At 38.8% G+C, this 20,099-nt stretch overlaps 1 protein-coding gene across 1 annotated transcript in view; it reads right to left on the reverse strand.

Moving 5' to 3' along the window:
• Positions 1 to 20,099, reverse strand: part of CD109 (CD109 molecule) — an 81,178-nt gene that overhangs the window by 34,139 nt on the left and 26,940 nt on the right. The window contains exons 6-21 of the mRNA XM_054197202.1: positions 18,912 to 18,951; positions 18,194 to 18,278; positions 15,277 to 15,373; positions 14,050 to 14,185; positions 13,051 to 13,160; positions 11,096 to 11,335; positions 10,642 to 10,743; positions 10,485 to 10,547; positions 8,911 to 9,087; positions 8,163 to 8,315; positions 7,339 to 7,413; positions 6,826 to 6,886; positions 6,144 to 6,279; positions 5,268 to 5,385; positions 2,410 to 2,523; positions 1,962 to 2,180 (exon numbers count right to left, since the gene is read on the reverse strand). Of these exons, the coding sequence (XP_054053177.1) occupies positions 1,962 to 2,180; positions 2,410 to 2,523; positions 5,268 to 5,385; positions 6,144 to 6,279; positions 6,826 to 6,886; positions 7,339 to 7,413; positions 8,163 to 8,315; positions 8,911 to 9,087; positions 10,485 to 10,547; positions 10,642 to 10,743; positions 11,096 to 11,335; positions 13,051 to 13,160; positions 14,050 to 14,185; positions 15,277 to 15,373; positions 18,194 to 18,278; positions 18,912 to 18,951 (1,926 nt within the window). The remainder of the gene's footprint in view (positions 1 to 1,961; positions 2,181 to 2,409; positions 2,524 to 5,267; positions 5,386 to 6,143; positions 6,280 to 6,825; positions 6,887 to 7,338; positions 7,414 to 8,162; positions 8,316 to 8,910; positions 9,088 to 10,484; positions 10,548 to 10,641; positions 10,744 to 11,095; positions 11,336 to 13,050; positions 13,161 to 14,049; positions 14,186 to 15,276; positions 15,374 to 18,193; positions 18,279 to 18,911; positions 18,952 to 20,099) is intronic.

Consider the following 20,099-nt stretch of genomic DNA (forward strand, 5'->3'; position numbering starts at 1 on the left):
CCTACCTCCACTATTTGCTTCTTGAAACCACATGTTAATTACAAAAATACACATATAAAGTCAGCAAGGGCACCTCTGATTCCAGTGAGCTCCATGCCAAGCACAGACCTCCATGACTGAGCACATGCCAAGGCCTCAGGTGGCACCTTTTATGATGTCTGCAATCCTACAGTCTGTCATACAAGGAGGACTTAAACTGAAGTTATGTACATGACCATAAAGGTTTCATTTCCTCCTGCTTGCAAAATCCCTTGAGAAAAATTGTCCTTGAAGCAAAGAAAATAAATGAGTTTCTTTCCTCAGCCTAGAGGAAAGACTGTTCACCAAGCTTTTTTTCTCTTCTGTAAAACAACTGGACTTCAACACAAAGGGCAGTAAGTGGCTCCCCTTCAAAACAGCTCACAACGCAACCAGACAGTGGTCTAAGGAGAGGCTGAGAGAGCTGGGACTGTTCATCCTGGAGAAGAGAAGGCTAAGGGGGATCTCATCAACATGTATAAATACCTGAAGGGAGAGTGTAAAGAAGACAGAGCTTGGCTCTTCTCAGTGGTGCCCAGCAGCAGAATAGGAGGTGAAACACACAAATTCAAATAAAGGGTCTTCCTTTTAAACATAAAAAAATACTTTTTTTAACTGTGAGGGTATTCAAACACTGGAATAAGCTGCCCAGAGAGGCTGTGAAGTCCCTGTCCTTGGGGATATTAAAAACCTGACTGTACATGGTTCTGAGCATCCTGCTATAGCTGATCCTCTTCCGAGCAGGAAGGTTGGACTACGTCCTTCCAGCCTCAACCATTCTCTCATTCTATGATCTTAAGCATTTATTTTAGGGTGAGATGTACAAGTGTCTACCACCTCCACTGAAATCATAGAATCACAGAATCATTTAGGTTGGAAAAGACCCTTGGGATCATCGAGTCCAACCATCAACTCCACTCTACAAAGTTCTTCTCCCTTACACCATATCCCTTAACACCACACCTAAATGAGTCTTAAACACATTCAGGGATGGTGACCCCACCACCTCCCTGGGCAGCCTATTCCAGTGTCTGACCACTCGTTCTGTGAAGAATTTCTTCCTAATGTCCAGCCTAAACCTACCCTGCTGCAGCTTGAACCCATTCCCTCTTGTTCTATCACCTGTGAGAAGAGACCAGCACCAACCTCTCTACAATGTCCTTTTAAGTAGTTGTAGAGAGCGATGAGGTCTCCCCTCAGCGTCCTCTTCCTCAAACTAAACAGTCCCAGCTCCTTCAGTCGCTCCTCATAAGATTTATTCTCCAGGCCCTTCACCAGCTTCGTTGCCCTCCTCTGCACTCGCTCCAGCACCTCGATATCTCTCTCATATTGAGGTGCCCAGAACTGGACACAATACTCAAGGTGTGGCCTCACCAGTGCTGAGTACAGGGGGACGATCACCTCCCTACTTCTGCCGAGGTAGAAATGGAGCCCAACCTGAATCAGACTTATGTGTCCAAAGTTAGGCAAGTTTCTGGTTTATCAGAAAGTCTGGGGGCTTTTACTCACCACTAGCAAATTACACCATTAGCAAAATACAGAAAAGTTCATATAAAACAGGCTTTGAACTAAAGACAGGGGCATGGCAGAATTGATTGCACTTATCCATAATACAGTTATTTGGTCCACTCTCCAGATTATTAAGCTAGCTGTAGCACCAGGACTTCACTGATGCACCAATAGGTTTCCCCTTGCTTTCAGAAGAATTTGAAACATGATCTGTTGTAGAACAGATCTATGTTCATTCCTGGAAACAGATCTAAAGAATTTAAAAGGAGAAATTATTTTAAAAGAAGTGTTTTCTACTTAAAGCTACCTGACCCGAAACCAACTTTACAAAGCAAGAGGCAGACGAGTAAATTGGTTTGCCTTTTTGCTGCATTCTGTTGTCTATTTTAGGGAACAATTTATTTCAGGAACAAGACAAGCTGCAGACTGTTTACCTTTACTAAAACTTTCTGAATGACAGCATCAGAAGCAGCAGATGACATTGCTGTCACTTTGATGGGAATCTCTCCCAGCTGTCTCGGCTTGATTGGGAATTGAACAGTTTTCCCATCTTCACTTGGTACAGATATAGACTGTTGATTTTCTGTAGCATTTATTTCATTGGATGTTAGAATAATTTCAAAAGCGTCATTCATATCCAGGATCACAGTAACCTGTAAATACAGTAACATTTGCAATACAAAGTGTTAATTTGGAAAAAACTGTTTTCACAAGCTGCCACCTTCATGGTGGCAGAGAAATAAGAGAAAGAGAAATAACTTTATGGTCCACCCATTGAAGAAAATATTAAAAGTTCTCACAAGAGAAAGATGTGGTCTCCATTGGTGATGAAACCCCTGCAGTGCCTAGTAACATTCAAGTACAAAGAGACTGTCATTTTACCTCGACTTCTTCTTTCAAATAATTAAAGATGTTCACTTCCAAAATGAACTGCTCCCCTCTGATGACAGAGTATGGAAGGTTCAGGAAAATGAAGAAAGGTTGAAAAGCTTCTAGCTGCAAAACAAAATCAGCAGTGAACCCCTACAATCAGATACTAGCAAGAAAACGACTATACGACTTGTCTTCTGATTACTTTTAAATTCAGAGGACAGAGTATGTTTACTTGTTCTCTACAGTTAACGAAGTGTACTACTGCAGGGCTGAAGCAGAAGCCAAAGCTGCTTCTGGTCTTTAGCACCTTTGTGGGAACTCAGCTGCGCCATTCAGATGAGCGCTGCTGACAGCTTTGACAGGGCAAGTTCCAACAGAGGCACCTGAAGTGGGACTAAGAGTCTATCCTTCAGCAAGTTTGGAATCTGTGATCTGTCCCAAGATCCCATTAAGGCAACTGTGAACTGTTTTGAGTGCACACATAATGGATGATTAAGAATCTGTCAGATGCCCTATCTCCATGTCAATACAGAAATGCATACTGGAATACAAAATAACTAACTTTTCCAAATTCTGTAATTCACCAATACCTTAGAATGATGTGTTATTTTGTAAGATTGATCTCGCTATAAGCTCTTTAATTATATTTCTAAAAATACATCCTTTCTTAATTAAAAGAAAAATTGCAGAAATATAGCAGCAAGCAGTTACTTTTATCTGTGAACAGAGAGTTTTGGATGAAGACTTGGCTCTAGGAAGTCAATAGTAAGCTCTCATCAAGCTGAATGGGATCAAAATTTCACTGCTTATGAACATCTGCACAGTAAGATTGGCTGAAGCATGATACCCTTTATTATTGAAATGTCAACTAAAAATGGTTTTAATTTGGCTTTCATTAAAAAAAATTCTTCCAAGTGTTTCGAGTTTCAGATCAAAACCCCCCTCAGATTTCTTTCTTGCTAGCAAATATTCCAATGTTTTCCTTTTAAAACTTTGTGAAGTTGTTTGCTAAAGCTTGCAGTATCAACAACTTCTTTAGATATTTGACATTAGGGAAGCTCTGATGAAGGATTTTTAGTTTAGTTCGTAGTCAAGGTTTTCTCTATGTACTTATTTTCTTTGTCTTTTTTGTTTTGCTTTTCTCTAAAACTCTTGCAATACTGAAGTTTTACACTTGGGGATATCCCAGTATATTACAGTAAAATATTATAGGGTAAAATTATCAACACTGTGTAGTAGAAATGAAATAAAAACAAGATGCAAAGCACTAAACAACAGTAAGGACACAGATGTCACTTATTTATTTCCCCATCACAGTTTTCATGCATTTCTTTCATTTGCCTCTCTGTATGGTACTGATTAACATGTTTCAGCCATATGGAACTCTAAGCGCAATCTAAACATCCCAACAAGGGTGAAGTACTGAACAGGGCATGTGGGTGATTATAGTTAAATAATAATCTCAACATCTGCTCTACTTGCAGCCTTCTCAAATTTGAGGATGACAGGCCAAGTATATATTTTCATACAGTTTAAATCAGAAAACTATTCCACTTTCTGTCCCATCTCTGCCAAGCCGAGTGAAAGAAACAAGAATCGTGATTCCAGTCTCAAAGGAGCCTTAGCCGCAAAATCCAGATCAGGCTCCAAATTCTGTGGTGGAGTTATGATCAGGATGCTCAAGGCACATGTTGTGTGTCTGGTGTAGTAGCCAACTATGAAATCTGGACCTAGATCTTGGTTTGGATTCCAAAAGCTGCCCCTCCCCAGGAACTGGAGGGCACGGGAACTTCAATGGGTAAATGGTAGTCTCCAAGATATGCTTGCACTAGTCCTGGCATCAAGTTGGAAATCTATGACCCAGTACTGCAGTTTCAGCCTTTCTAACCTTAGGGACCTAAGTGGAATTGTCTCAGTTAGGAATGTAGTTTCTCTAGGTCTTTACGCAATGAATGGAAGGAGATAACTATCTTCACGGGATTATTCAATGTATATAAAATACTAGTTAAATGAGACTTCAAAAGAAATTGCTATTTTGAACAGGCTAAGTAACTCTAAGTAGCTGTTTCCATGAATACAGAGTGAGCCTAGGACAACTGCACTTGTACATTGGGAATCCCAGGCTAGAGATCTCACCTTAGGAGTGCTGAATTTATCTTAAATTGCCAAATTCCTTGAACAATTGGAAGCACAAAAAGAGCATCAGGAGACAGGAACTTGGCAGCAAGAAGCATCTCACCCCACTACTGGCTCTCTGGGACCACTGCGCTCCTCAAGCAAAGTTACCCAAAAAGTAGCACCTATATTTAGTCCAAGACTGGTATTGACAGGGAATGGAAAGCAAGGCCAGAATTTAGCCTTTAAGCAATTCTCCCATCCTCCCTCCTGGGAGTGCTAGAGAAGCAGCAAAGTGACATGATCTTTCCAGCAGACAACGTCCCTCTCCCATCCCAGACACCTCTTTCCATCTACCCTGTGCAAACCTTCCCACATGCCCTATCAACTCATGGAAAGTCCTCTTGGCAGAGACAAGAAAACACGGAAATACATTGTCCTCAGCCAGTCATTCCCCTTTTCTACATACAAAGACTCTGAAGTGGGCACATCCTGAAAGTTCTTTAACAAAACAACTGCTCCAACAGAAATAGACACTCAAGTACCCGTGTAATGTTTGAGGTATTTCTATGAGCAGGAAGGGGAGGTGCAGTATCACATATATCTTCAGTGATGATGTTTTCTTTACATGTGGCCTCTCAATCACTTTATTAGTATAAGGAGATGGCTGCTCTTAGAACTAAAATACAGCTTCCAGTAATAACCTACAATGTTACCACCATTTAAAGGAGAACTGTCTAGTGCCATGGTACCTCCACTGGAGCAGTCGTCACTCCAAGCCCGCTGTTTTCAGACATCACAAAAGCACTGGCTACCCAGGATGTGATGGTATCAGGTACAATGACTTCCATTGTGGTGTCTGTGTCAGATCTGAAGAGGAGAGCAGACTTTCAAAAGCATCCATTTACAGACATCAGTAAGTGGACATGAATGTTTAAAATGTGTCCAAAATTAAGTCCAAACTCTTGGAAGGAAAAGCTGCTGATTATCTGGTTTGGTTTTTTTTCTTAAACATTTAGAAATATTTGTGATGGGATCAAAATGATTAAAACAAATTTAAGTCATTTTAAATTACATGAATTGAAGGTAACTACATTGAATCACATTACACATAATCAACTTTTACAGATCCTTTAAAACAATCCCAGATGACGGTTGCTTCCCGAACTTCTCAGCTGTGAAAGAATACGACATTTGTTCTTTGTGACACAGGTCAGATTTCACCATCATTTGACAGTTTGAATAGCTCCTTGAATTAGGTGCAGACAGGAACAGATTTCCCTTTCTGGGCTAATTACCATCGTCTCCTGTACTGTAGAGAAAAAGACACTGTCTCCCTATCTCTTATCTCCTCATCTATAAAAGGAAGAAAGTTTCTTTTGTCTCCAGGATTTGCATCTAGTTTCTGTTGAAACTAAAAGGCCTTCAGTCAAGCATTGTATTTTGTGCAGTTCTACAATGCCTCATTTGGTGGGTCTCCAATCTCACTTGTGGCCTCTAGGTGGTAGTAGAATATAAATAATACTACATTTTTAAGCAGCGTTCAGCATCAGTGCAGAATGCTACTAAAACCTACAAAATTACAACGACAAGTGTAAACTAGTTTGCATTTGCTTCTGATCATATACCTAGTTTTAGTGTCGATCCAAAGCCAAGTCTCTGGAAAATGTGTCCTCACATAGAGATTGCTGAAATCAGAAGGTCCATCTTTAGATACTGGTATATCATCACCAAAACCATCCTCTATGGGTATCATTCCACCATCTACGAAATAAGAAAAAAAAATATTGTCCTACCTACAAATATCTAGGCTTAAGAAAAATCCAATTAATACAGTTAAGAAAAATCAAATTAATATAGTGTTTGGAGTATTATCTATAGCTTTGTTACATATGGTAACACTCGTCACACTAGGAACTTTTTTTTTTGCTTGTTTTTTTTAAGACTAAAAATGTTTCACACAAACTTAAATTTCTACATGGCCTCTCTGGAGTGCTTATGGAACTGGTGTACTATGGCTACACGTGACAAAACACTGCCACGTATATCAACTGAAACCGCAAGTAAAAACTCCATTCACCCTCAGACCTTTAACGGGTAGTGTCACTCAGGACAGCAGCAAAAAGGAAGTTTTTAAAATACTAGTCATATGCATTTTGTATGTCTTGAACCTTGGGAATGGTAATAGTTTGCAAGGCTGGATGCAGGTTGGATGCAGTACATTAAGAAGACCTAATAGGGGCTCCAACCCATGGACCTCCTTCCCCACTCAGCAAATTATATTTGGCTACATTTATTTTTATTACTTACAAAGAAAATGTTCCTTATCCTCCTCAAGAATTGCATCAGTTGATACCCAAAGGCTGCATTTCTGGATAAAATTTATACAGCATATCTCAATACAGGACATTCAGGACATCAACAATGCTTATATATTTTCTTTTTCTTTTCTTTCTTTTTAAGAAAATAAAGTCATCATAATAAAGCAATTATAGAACTAAAGCAAGTAATATACAGGACCTAACTAAACTGAGATCATCTGAATCTAAATATTGCCTTAATGACTGAAAACTTTTCCAAGGGAAGAGAATATTAGGCATAAAGCAATCCATAATTATGAAAGTATAAACATATTTCTTTGCAGATTATTTACATATTGATAGATTTCATAATTCAAAACCTATATAAGCCATGAAAACAGTATATTGTCTACGGTCCCAAACTTTTAAAAGGGCATTTTCTTCTAGCAACTGATGTGCGAATCACTAAGCAGTAAAAAACCCAACAGCTTAGAATTTTAGAAGCAAACAAACAAAAAAGTACCTGAAAGACACCAAAAGAACCTCTGACCAGGGGGAAATACTGCACTGTGCTGTATAAATTGAGCTCATGGAAGACCTAGGACAAGAAAAAGTAAATCATCCAAAGAGTGAATGCAAACTGACATTTTTCAGAACTTTCACTGTTGTAGATGCTAATCCATAGACCTGGACCTCAAGCAGCAGCTTGCTTAGTTCTCATGTCAAAGAGAAAAGAACCTATGACAGGATGAAGGGGATTAAGCTGCAATGTTTTCATGATTAATGGAAGAGTGACAGAGACTATATAAACCTAAAATAGGAACCACAGCCCACTGATATTCTATGGCACTTGGGCTACGTCGTTTGAGAACTTTAGGAATTATGTATGTTGTGAGCTTTTTCAAACTGTTGATGCACTAGAGCTTCTGCAAGTAAAAGGAATTCAAAAAGATGAATAATTTATTCTGCTCTTCAAAAAATAAAATTCTTTCTTTATTTTATATTACTAACTTTAAAGAGCACAAAGCACAAATCATTAGGGAGTTTTTCTGACTTTTTTGTCTTTCCTGCCAAGTGCTAACTAACCAATTTATCGAATGGAAGAACAATAAAGCATTAATTGGAATTTGAAATGCTGGGTCTACTACCTTGTAAGCCTTACAGTCTTTTCTGCTCAGTTATCAGTGTTGATAAACTACTTGCAGAAGTAAAAAAATATTTGCATAATTAAGGACTAAAAATCCTGCCCAAAGAACAGTACCTGTTCTGCATATAAACTGTAACATTTCCATAAACGTCCATCTTTCATACACATAATAATGAAAACCCTCTTTCCCATTCACTTACAGATTCTTCTGTTATGTCACTACTTTCTCCTAGAAGCTTTGTACTTTTATCAACAACTGCAAGTCCAATTACTGATCCTGGTTCCGTCGTACTGATTTTAAGGGAGACTTTCTCAGATGGCTTGACCTTATCTTTGCTCCAAGAGATTTTAATCTAGAAAAAAGTGAAAAACAGCATTTGTTTAAATTATACAGTGATATTTACAGACACTAACTCCAAGGAAGCATTTTCTTAGCTTAATAGGTTACAATTAAGATCCTGGATTTGCTTTTCCTAGGACCATTGAGAAAACATTCGTTTTGCTCTCTCACTCTCCTAGCTGATCAATTCCTTGGCCTGGTGGGAAGTCAGCATCAGGATCCATATCATGTCACCACTGCCTGGCTAAAAGAAAGTCTTCGTAAACGTTTACAGTTCCACACTTAGAGCACTTATCTTTCCACTATGTTGGCCAAAGCAATCTTTGGCTCAGTAATTGACCAAACTATTAAAAGCACAAGGAGATGCTGTGTGTCTATTTACGTGGAAGACATCGAGCTAGTAGAAATTTATTTCAGATAAAGTAGCCCTTCTTTTATAGCTGGACCCTAACTGTACTGGTATTATCAAAAGTCTTTCCAAGGACTTACACAAACCTCAGATCAGATCTTCAATGAGGAAGATTTTACAATCCTATGATCTAAAACACTGTTTACCACACAACAAACAGACAAAAACACGGTCTCGGACTCAAGTTGAATATAGTTACCTTGTCATCCAAAACAGGCTGAACAGGGATGGTGAGAGCATCGTTTACAACCACTCCAAGCTCATCAACGTAGAACACAAGTATACATGCCAACGGAGCCCAGGAGTTTTCTGCTGTTAAAGTGAATGTTTTTGCAGCCTTTGTGCCAAAAGCCATAATTTGTTCCTTAGATAACACCTGAAAAGGGAAAAATTAAACAGTCTGTTGGTATCTCAATTTGCCATAAGCTCTGCAATTCCTTCTACAAACAGCCACTAAAATAAGACACATATGGCTGTGATTTTTTTTTTTTTTTTTACTAAGTGGTTGACCAGTTCTATGAGACTGGGTATGGAACAGGGGGAGTGCACAACAACTGCTACAAGAACATAAAAATGCAACAGTAATACGTCTGGGTCATGCGGGTCATCTATAATAGCATTTGAGTTTGGATCAGGAACACAATTTTAAAAGCAAATCTCCTAAACACCCCTACTTACTACACTTTATTTTGCACCACGGAGTGAGAACTGAGGCCCACTAATGTGTTCTAGCTACAAACATTCAGTCTACTACATTGGATTAGATCTGAAATTACCTCAAAACACCTGGAGTTCAGGCCCATAGCACCAACTTTTTCATTCTAAATCTGTCCCTATTGGACCATACCAGTTACTAGTGAAGGCAGAGCCATGAAGGGCAGTTCCCTGCCTTTGACTGCACGTACCTATTTTTTTTTAAATCTTCTAGAGGGCACTTCTATTTTAGAAAATACACATGAATGCCCACATTTTATATTGCCCTAAGGTTTTTGTTATCCAGTTTACTATTGAAGACTCCAAAAGGAAAAGAATTGCAGTTGTCATAATCATTATGCTGTAGACTGTGCACAAGACATGCATGTGTTAAGGACAGGATGGGAGACGGGTGATGGTATGTGTAATAAACCCTTCAACCCAGATGCTGTAAGATACGGTACAGCAGCTGAACCATTAAACAAGCCATCAGCCAAGCCAGGTATTTTAAAATGCTACCTAGGAACTTCCCTTGTTAATAACGCTGCCCTGCCTGCTGGACCATCTGTTTTCTCAGCGGGCAGGTCTTCTCCTCACTCTGGGCCTGCAGGCTTGGCCCTGACAGTCCTGAACCCGTGTACAGGCTCCACCAGCCTCCTGCTTCTACCTGCATCTGCCAAGACCTGCTGACAAGTCCCAGCCTGGGCTGCTCCTGGGACATCCCTGCCCCTTCTCCCGTCGTGGGTGTTCTGCACAGTCAGAGACAGTATCGTTCTCACAGTTGCATCTTGTCTCACACATCTGCAAGCAGAGGTAACTCAACACCCAAATCAGAGATGCTCTTCTCCCAGAGAGCACCTCCTTACATTGACAGAGGCATTTCTGCTAGGTAGCAAAATGGAGCTCTCTTTGAAAAAGGACCATCCTAGTGGAAAGAAAGTGTTTGGGCCACCTCTTTCATAAAATACAACAAAAAATGCTGAATCTCTCCAATGTTCAATCACATTCCACTCATTGAGTATTTCTCAGGTTGGTAAAAGTCATCTTGGACTGTCACCGTATGTAAAATCAGTAACTTACCAGATAGTGGAACTCTCTCACTGGCTTGTTGCTTGCAATACTCAGCTCAAAAGGCTTCCCAGCCTAGCAAAAGAATATGATTGATACAAAAGAGCATGGAAACATGAAAAGTAACTTGAACTGTTCTTATCTTGGCAAGTTTTGTCTCAGACTGTACCTTTATATCCTGGCTCTTTGTTTTAACCTGGAGATAAGTCTGGCTGGGGGAGCTGAACACGTCGTAAACACCTATGTCAGTCCTACTGTTGAGGAACTCTGCCTGCAAGACAATGTAAAACAAAGCTCTTAACAAAACAGCAAAATCTGTGTGATGTTCATGTATATGTTACTGTTTACAAGAGCATGGTAGCCTTAATGGCAATAAATGGCCACTTTATTGCCTGCTTTGGGTATCTGTTTTCTTTTTTCCCCTGCTATCTTGGTGCAATTATTTAGATCACTTTTAGACAGGATCCATCACTTTCTTTCCAGCTCCAATATGAATATAAGTAAGGAAAATAACAGTAGGTGACATATCAGCTGTTGCAGATGGCAGGAACAGCATACCATGGATCACAGCCCGCTCAATTTGGTGTGTTGCTGTTCCAAAGTAACATATTACAAAGCGATACCTGAACTCTCAGAGTTTTTGTATTAGACAGGATTGGAAACTCAATATCAATAATTCCATTTTCTGGGACTGTGTAATTGAGGACATGGACTGTCAGATTTCTTTCCTCTGTGGCTTCATTCTCAAGGTGAGAAAGTGAAGAGTGGTGAAAAATCAAGTCTGACTGTTGTGCAGTGATTGTGACAAGATTCTGCCTCTCTTCAGCTGTCAGCTGGTTGCTATCAGAACGTGTCACCTTTATCTAAAAGCAAAAAGAAAGAAAACACCTATCAACAGCCTAAAACTAAAATTCACAACCCAGAACAGAACAGTAATATTTGCACTCACAGCATATCAAACAAACAAGGGAATCCTCAGAGTTCTGACACATCAATAACTTCATATTTAATCCCTTGAGAGTACTGCAGGCAGGCAAGTCAGCCAAGTACAAAATTATTCATAACTTCAGGGAGTAAAAAAAGAGCAAAAGTGAAGCAGACAGAACCCAAAAGATGACCTGCCTTTCATCTCTCCCAATTACTCTTCTTGTTGAAAATGCTTGACTCAGGCAAATTATGCACATCCTACCTAAAGCCTGAATATTTAATTTTATCACTTGTATCTCACCACCACCACCACAAAGGACAACCTAACATTACATCATGTGCAGGAAAATGTGTCAGATGAGCAGAGATGATACCGAGCCAGATGTCTTTATAGATTCATCAAACGAGCTGAAGAAAAGACTTAAAACAGGCCCAGAATTGACAGTCTGTAACTTCTTCTCTCCAGCATCCATCAATCAGCACTACAACTCACATCAACCTTTATTCCTATATTCAAAGAGATTCTCATCCATAATAAAACCATTCTCCTTCTGCATTACACACTCCAAAAATTCAACTTCTACATTTAAAAGCACTGAACTAATGTTTCCCTTTTCTTTTTCAATCCAGAGGTCTGTCACTCCATTACCTCTCCAATTCTGCCATTAGTTTCCTATCTGCTCTCTGTACAGCACACGTAGACAGCAGCTGTTCCTTCACACTCCTCTGGGAGCGTAACTGATATCTCCTTCTCTCCTAGCTGCAAGCATTGATAAATGATTCAGCTACCTCTCACTCAGCTCATCTTTGGAAGAGGCAGAAGCAGCAGGTCAGAACTGGAATCAAACTGGGATGCTGGCAAGGAAGATAAAAAAGACAAAATCCAAAGACCCAAATGATCAGGCTAGCACAAAGCTACAGGTTGAGCCAATCTACTCTGAAAGTGCATATTCAGCATATTTTATTGGTATTTAGGTCTGATTTCTACACAGTAAAGGCTCAAGAATTGTAAAGTCAATTCCTTTTTTCAAGCAAAGTGCAGTGATACAATATGCAACCTCTGCTAAATGTAGAAATACTGAACGCAGACTATGGACAGCAGGAAGAACACGAAATACTTCCATGAGAGGACTGCAGCTGGTATGCGAAAGGCAGGACAGAAAGCCAAAAAGACACTCATTGAGAGCATGTGGTTTGATGAGTTTTACTGAAATTTGTAACAGCTGCTTAGTTATATATATACATTCTTTATATAAAGTATGTATTTGTGTGTATATATACACACACTTCCATATACAAATATTAGCAGGGCTGGGACTCAATAACTACTCTATTGTTTTAAAGCACAGTCACCTAATAGAAAACAATCAGCTAGAAACTGAAAAGATTTCTCTTCCATAAGAATGCTGACAACCTACACTCAAATATATCCCACCAACACTACAGCATTCCCGACCACTTTATCCTTTTCTAGAGCAAACACCTCTAAGTTTAGTATTTGCCGATACGTATCATGAAAAAGAGGTAATCTGAAAACAAATCTGTAAATTACACTTAAAAATCTGAGGCAAACTTTGGCATCTAAGCAAAATTACAGGAGAAGAAGTCACGTTTGTTTATGTACAGATCATAATAAAACAAAAGAACTTACAGTAGCTATGAAGTTCAGAGAAGGTTTTATAACTCTAGAGTAGTCCAAAAATTCAATAAAATAGTCGCTTTGCTTTGGAAATATGATGGTACTTGAATTTTGGGAGATTCCTGTTGAATAATTGTATGTGTTTAGACAACGTGCTTTTAACATACATATTCTTTTAGTAGCAATACTATTTACTGACCATGATTTTTAAATAATTCTATCACATTTTTCTCCATTTCCAGTCCTCTCTCTCTCCATTCTTCCAGCTACGGATCAGTACAAAGGTGGTGTATATATTGGTACTGTCCTCCACAATGCGAAATAAGCCATACTACAGTGCTCTACTCCACACAGACTATGTCAGAATGACACAAGGAAGGAACTTAAGAATCCCAAATCAGCCAACTTCACCTTGCCAGATTTTCTACAGAAATTCTGTAATGAAATCTACTTTCTGGGACGGTAGAAAATTTGTACAAATGATATTTTTTTTTAATACACAAAGTGCAGTGGAATATGAACTCACAGAAAGGCTCAATTTGCAAATCAGACAATCTAGAAGAGGGTAAAGACAGTGTAAAACACGGGGCCAGAGAGCTCTTTCTACTGATGTGGTTTACAAACAAACAAGTAAGGTAAGTTTATGATTAAACTTAAGTTTGTAAGACTCAAGCTAATGCTAGCAATTCTTCATGCCTGCTCTTCTCACCAAAAATGATCAGTCATTGATTTTAAGCCCGCATCTGAACATATCTCTTGGTTATTTAATAAATCATTTACCATAGAACTATATTCAGCTGAGTTAAGAGCTGGTTAAACTACCTAGTATCTAGGCAAGCAACAGTTCAGATAATATACTTTCTCAGGTAATATATTTGCATGTAGATGGTTCACACTGCCATCAGCACATGATGCTTTTCCAGCGCTCCAAGCCCTTCCACATAGTGTTGAGCTCTTCCAGCACCACCTACTCTTTGGATTTCTCTCAGAAGACCTCACACAGCCACATACCTGTGAGTGACTCAGTGACCACAGCAATAATTTCTATTGGCTCCATGTAATCACTGTCACCTTGGTGCCACGATTGATCAGTGTTCAAGTTTTGCAACATAAGCTTGTTACAGGTTACATTCACAGATCCGTTTATCTGCAATGCAGAAAAAAAAAAAAAAAGTTGTTGAACGAGCAAAGACAAGGAAACCTTTTCATCCACAACAGCTTATTTCTGGTTAAGTCCTGTAGCTTTCCCCACATACAAGTTCTGGAGTGTCAACACCAGAAAATTTTGAATGCTGACCTTTATTTTTTGCTTTCAGTAACCATTTTTATTAAATCCAGTAGAAGTTCATGACTTTTTAGATCCAGCGATGCCTTATGGAGAAAGTAACTTTTTTTTTTTTCCTAATATCTAGAATTATCCAAGCCTACGTGGCAAGAGCAGTGGTGCCTATGTTTTACAGAAAAATACAACAAACAGCTCCCTGCCTGAGGAGGGGGATACACCCTATCCAACATCCCTGAGCTCAGAGTTTCTTGAGGCTAAGCGCTGCTGAAGGCACCGAAGTCAGCCAGCTGCTGAAGTCAGCCAACAGAAACCGACAGGCACACCATTTAGCAGAAATTGAACGTGTTTTAAACGTAGCCCACAGCTCAAAAGTAAAAGGCCCGATTTTGCAAAAGGATGCCATGAATCTATCAACACTTTTCAGCCTTCAGATGAAAACTGCATGCCTTTCTAAATCTTATGCTCCAGGTTACATCTAGTAAAGTAACTCCAATGTAATTACTAGGTAATTAGTAGGCAAAACGCTTTGGTCTGTACCATGCTAGAGCTCCACCTGGACAATTGCAATGGTCTCCTCTGGCCTTGTAATGCAGGGCTGAGTGTGCAGGGGCACACGCGGGGCCAGGGAGCGTTCCTGGGCATTTGCTCTCCATCACCTAAGCTGCTACAGTAGCTCCTGGAAAGTTTTTCTACCTGGGCCAACTAGCACTCTCCAAAATAACTTCCAGGCACAGTTCAAGGGACCACAGCAGCCAAGTATCATTCCCAACCAGCAGTATGAATGTAGCCACTTTGTTCTGGAAATTAAAGAGAGTTTAACGCTATCCATGCAAGTCACATAGACCATGTCAGCTGAACTCAGCACTTGAGAATGGTCCCAGGCGTATTTAACCTACAAAAGGAGACACAGGCTTAAAGTCTAAAACACTACTAACTGCTATGAGAAGTCTCACCTCCATTGTTGTTGTTATGTTTCGCTTGTTTGTCCAGTAAGAGACAGAAAGGCAAGTGACCGTTACAGTTCCCTTCACTGGCTTTCCATACGTGTACCTGAAACACATCAGTCAAAGTCAAACAATGCATTGCTTCCAGGGCTTGGGATCCTAAAGAGCTCTCAAGGAAAAAGATTCTACTAAAATATTCTTCCCTGGCCTCAAACATGGCTAGAACACATTTGCACTTTGAAACATGGTGTCATGGTTTCAGCTGGGATGGAGTTAACTTTCTTGCTAGCAGCTGGTGTAGTGCTGTATTTTGGATTTGGGATGAGAAACAGTGATGATAACACATTAATGTTTTTTAGTTGTTGCTAGGCAGTCAAGGCCTTTTCTGCTCCTCATACCACACTGCCAACGAGCAGGCTGGGAGGGCAGAAGAAGTTGGGAGGGGACACAGCTGGCACGGCTGACCCCAACTGACCAAAGGGATATCCCATACCATGTGACATGCTCAGCATATAAAGCTGGGGGAAGAAGAAGGAAGGGGACGTTCGGAGTTATGGCATTTGTCTTCCCAAGTAACTGTTATGTGTGATGGAGCCCTGCTTTCCTGGAGATGGCTGAACACCTGCCTGATTATGGGAAGTAGTGAATGAATGCTTTGCTTTGCTTTGCTTTGCTTGCATGCACAGCTTTTACTTTACTTATTAAACTGCCTTTATTTCAGCCCGTGAGTTTTCTCGCTTTCACGCTTCTGATTCTGTCCCCCATCACAACTGGGGACATTGAGCAAGCAGCTGCGTGGTTCTAGCTGGCAGATGGGGTCAAACCACGAGACATGGACTTTTCAATACTGAGACCAGTTTATTGACACTAAAGTCAGAAGCCCAAAACCTAGAGAAGATATACAGTGCTGCTTTTTCCTCCACACGAGCTCTATAAACCTATTACTATTATTATGAGGTGTACAATGTAGGAAAATTAACTATATTAAGCTAAGCTGGAAGCAAGCTATTGAACAGAACACCGATGTAGCATCATAACTAATATGCAGTAGAGTTAAAATGGGATACAAGAAGTGGAAATTGTTATGCTTCCCAAATGCTGCTAGCACAAAATGAGGGATCTCAAGATACTTGTACTCAAATTATTTATTAATCCCAGTCCAAAGCAATCATGTCATTATTACATGGCAAACATAATTTGCAGCTGTGGCAAACCTGAAAACTGTAACATATTCGCTTCTTAGGATGTCTTTAGCAATCTCCAGTCAATGAGCAGTAATAAAATAAAAATTTTGTATAAGTGTTTCCAAGTTATACATAAGAGAAACATGACATTATCAGATTCAGACAGAGAAAGGGGAGGGAAAAAACCCTGAATCATCCTAGTCCATCAGTAGTAATACATTCAGATGTGACAACTTTAAGTACTTTAAATCATTATGTATTTGATTGGCAGCCACTTAAGAAATACCAAAGCTGAAAAGCAGAGGAAAAAAATAACCAAATAGCGTAGTTACAAAAAGGACTCTGATAGCACTGTCTTGCAGCTGAACTCAGTCTTTCCAAGCAGACCTAATTACAGTAATAAGCTGCCATTAACCTTGAAATGATACCGCCATTGGGTGGCATCCCTGTACTTAATCCAATAATACTGCAGAGATGAGAAAGGAAAAGGGTTTTATGACTTCTACAAGTGCAAGGGACATAGAAACTCTTTGTACACAGAGGCATTATGCCTATAAAAACAGTCACCAGGAGTTGTGTCATTCCCTATGAATAATTATGACGTATCAGTAAAATTTTGGCACTGCTGGGAGTCAATCTTAGCCAATTCACTGGCATCCAAGTCTGGATTTATTGCAGCAGACAGAGACATTTTCAAATACCTTGTGAGCATACCTAATGAAAGAGACAAACACCTTGTGGAAGACCAGAAGAACTTTGAAAACCAAATTCACATTGGCATACAATGGACTCCAAAAGAAAAGCAGAATGGGGAAAAAAATTGAGGAAAACTTTTTTTGAAAAATAGCCCCTTATGACAAACTTAGATGGTTTATAATGTCAGGCTTATACCTGATATTATATGTAAGCTTTTTCTCAAAAGTCCAAACATTTAATTTAAATAGCTTGTTAATCAATCATTTCTGCATATCACTTATAAATGGAGTGCTTGTTTAGAAGGTATGTATTTTATGGAATGAAATAATCCATGAAAGACGTTTTATTTCGGGTCATCTTGAATGGATCTATCACATAGCTCTGTCTCTCATCTTCCTAAAATAAAATTAATTTCTATTTAAGATTAATGCAGACTAAATTTTTTGTCTAGATATTTTTTCAGCTGAAAAATAGAAAATTTATACAATAGTCTACAGTGAAGTCTCTTCTGAATTTCTCAATAGTTTTAATTCTTCACCCATTTACAGGTATAAGTATTTTGATAGGCAGAAGAACCCTATATTTCAAATCCACGACGTGTATAAATTGTATCAAGAAGGACGTGGATAGAAGTTTGCATAATTTTCCAAGTGGTCTAATAAAATATAACTACTCTACCTACAGACCTTGACATGATAAGTTGGAAAGCACCACAAGAGCACCATACAAACAAAAAAAAGTCCTCAAAGTATTCATTATAAGCAAAAGACTAGATAAATTTTCTGAACAAGGTAGCTAAAAATGCTAAATACCTTTTCTGAATAAGGTAGCTAAATACCTTTACCAGTCCAAAACATTAACTAGAAATCTGAAATCTATCTAACATTGTTACAACAAAATCTAGTAACTAGAAATGGATGCTAGACAACTAATTTTGACTAGAAAGCACTTTTTAACTTCTAAACCTAAGTTTTCACTTTGACACTTAGACCCCCCAGTAATTTTCTTAAGAGTGAGGGTGACAATGGTATCAATGATTTACTTACTTTGCAGTGACAACACCAGTTACATCTTCTTCTCTCAAGGAGTAGTATAATGGTGTTGTTATCATAACATCAAATTTTGGTAAAACTAAAAAAAAAATTACAGAAAGCATTAAATTCACACAGAAATAATCTCTTTTTTTTTTTTAAGTAATAAGGGTAGAAATTTAATATGATAAAGACTACTACAGTTTCCTGAGGAACATAAGGTAAGAAACAATTTTAACCCAACCCTATGCGTGCCTCAGACTAAGACTTTTTGTTGAAAGGATAACACTAAGCATCATAAAAGCAGCCTGCGCACAAGCTTGTAAGGCTCAAATATAAAATATTTAGCCTATTCAGCATTTACAGAGTCATCAACAAGCTCCATGATCAGACACTATACAGATATTTGGGGATGAACACATTGCCTTCATGATCCTATAAAAACAGGGACAATAACTGCATCTCATAGGCTTAAGATAAGTATTTTAAAGATTGCATGACGTCCAGACACTACAGTAGTAGGTCATTAAGACTAACAAAGATAAACAGGGCAGCTGATAAGACGATGGTTTTTCCAGGACACAGCGTCAGTCTCAGACAGGCTAGAGATTTGGAAATTAGACTTTCCAAAAGTATTCAAAAGGTTTGTGCTAGTCAAGGGAAGCTAGTCTAAATTAATGGAGCATCAACTACCAATTTTCGTCACTACTAAATGCCCTTAAGTGACACTTACCATATTCCATCACTTTAAATCTTTGATAATGAACTTGACCCTATTGAAAAAAAATCATATGAGAAAATACATACAGTTGTGGTTAGATTAGCAAGTTTAACATACCTTTTAGTCCAAATCCCACACATATTCAAGTTAAATCACAATTTCTGACATGATGTAATTTTAAATCATGGTTCACCATTATCAGCTCCTGTAATGGAGCTCTTGTAGGAACCAGTAGTATGCATTTGCACCACAGAAGGACACAGAAGCTCACTTGCAGCAGATTGTAAATAAGTATAAGGAAGAGTTTGTGGAGCTTCTGATCTGCAGACATCTACATACAGCTGATTTCTGTATAAAAAACAAATATCAGAGCTAGCTAGCATAAAACTACCTAGCATAAGTACTCACAGTCATAATGATGAACCACGACTGACCTACCAGCAGTATCTTCAATAGCTCATTTAAAATTAACTCAAGTATCTCTATACCAAAGGGAAGCTCCTACAGTGTCTGTCTAGAGGACAAGACCATTTTCAAAAGCATGTATGATTTTAAGGTTCCTCATTTGCTCAAAAGGCAGCTAAAATTTTGTTACTGTCTACAGTCAATACTTACTTCAGCAGACATATTCTTGGGTTATATCTTCCTGTCTTGTTTATTTCTTAGCTTAAAATAATGGAAGAAATAAACAACTATACAATACATTCCTATTTGTATTCTCTTCTATTTTCCTATTTTTCTAATTTTTGCACTTATTTTCTGATTTTCCCCAGGAGGATATCTGAAAGCATATTCTGGCATATCTTTGAGATGTGGTACATCAGGCCATATATGGCACATTGTTGGAAATTAATTTTTAAATTTTTTTTTATACTCTCTGAACATTAAGTATTCCACAGCTATTTTTGTTCTTCTTGACCAAAAAGTCATGGTAGTCAGCCACATAAATTTTGCTTTTTATTGTCTTATTCAATTGTTCTTCCTTGCTAAAGTGGGAGTAATTCAAGTTGCGCGAGGGGAGGTTTAAATTGGATGTTAGGAAAAATTTCTTCACCAAAAGCACTGGAACAGGCTGCCCAGGGAAGTGGTTGAGTCACCATTCCTGGAGGTATTTAGAAGATGTGTAGATGTGGTGCTTTGAGACATGGTTTAGTGGTGGACTTGGCAGTGTTAGGTTTATAGTTGGACTCGATGATCTTA

The sequence above is a fragment of the Rissa tridactyla genome, chromosome 3 (assembly GCF_028500815.1).
Source record: "Rissa tridactyla isolate bRisTri1 chromosome 3, bRisTri1.patW.cur.20221130, whole genome shotgun sequence".
NCBI lineage: Eukaryota > Metazoa > Chordata > Aves > Charadriiformes > Laridae > Rissa > Rissa tridactyla.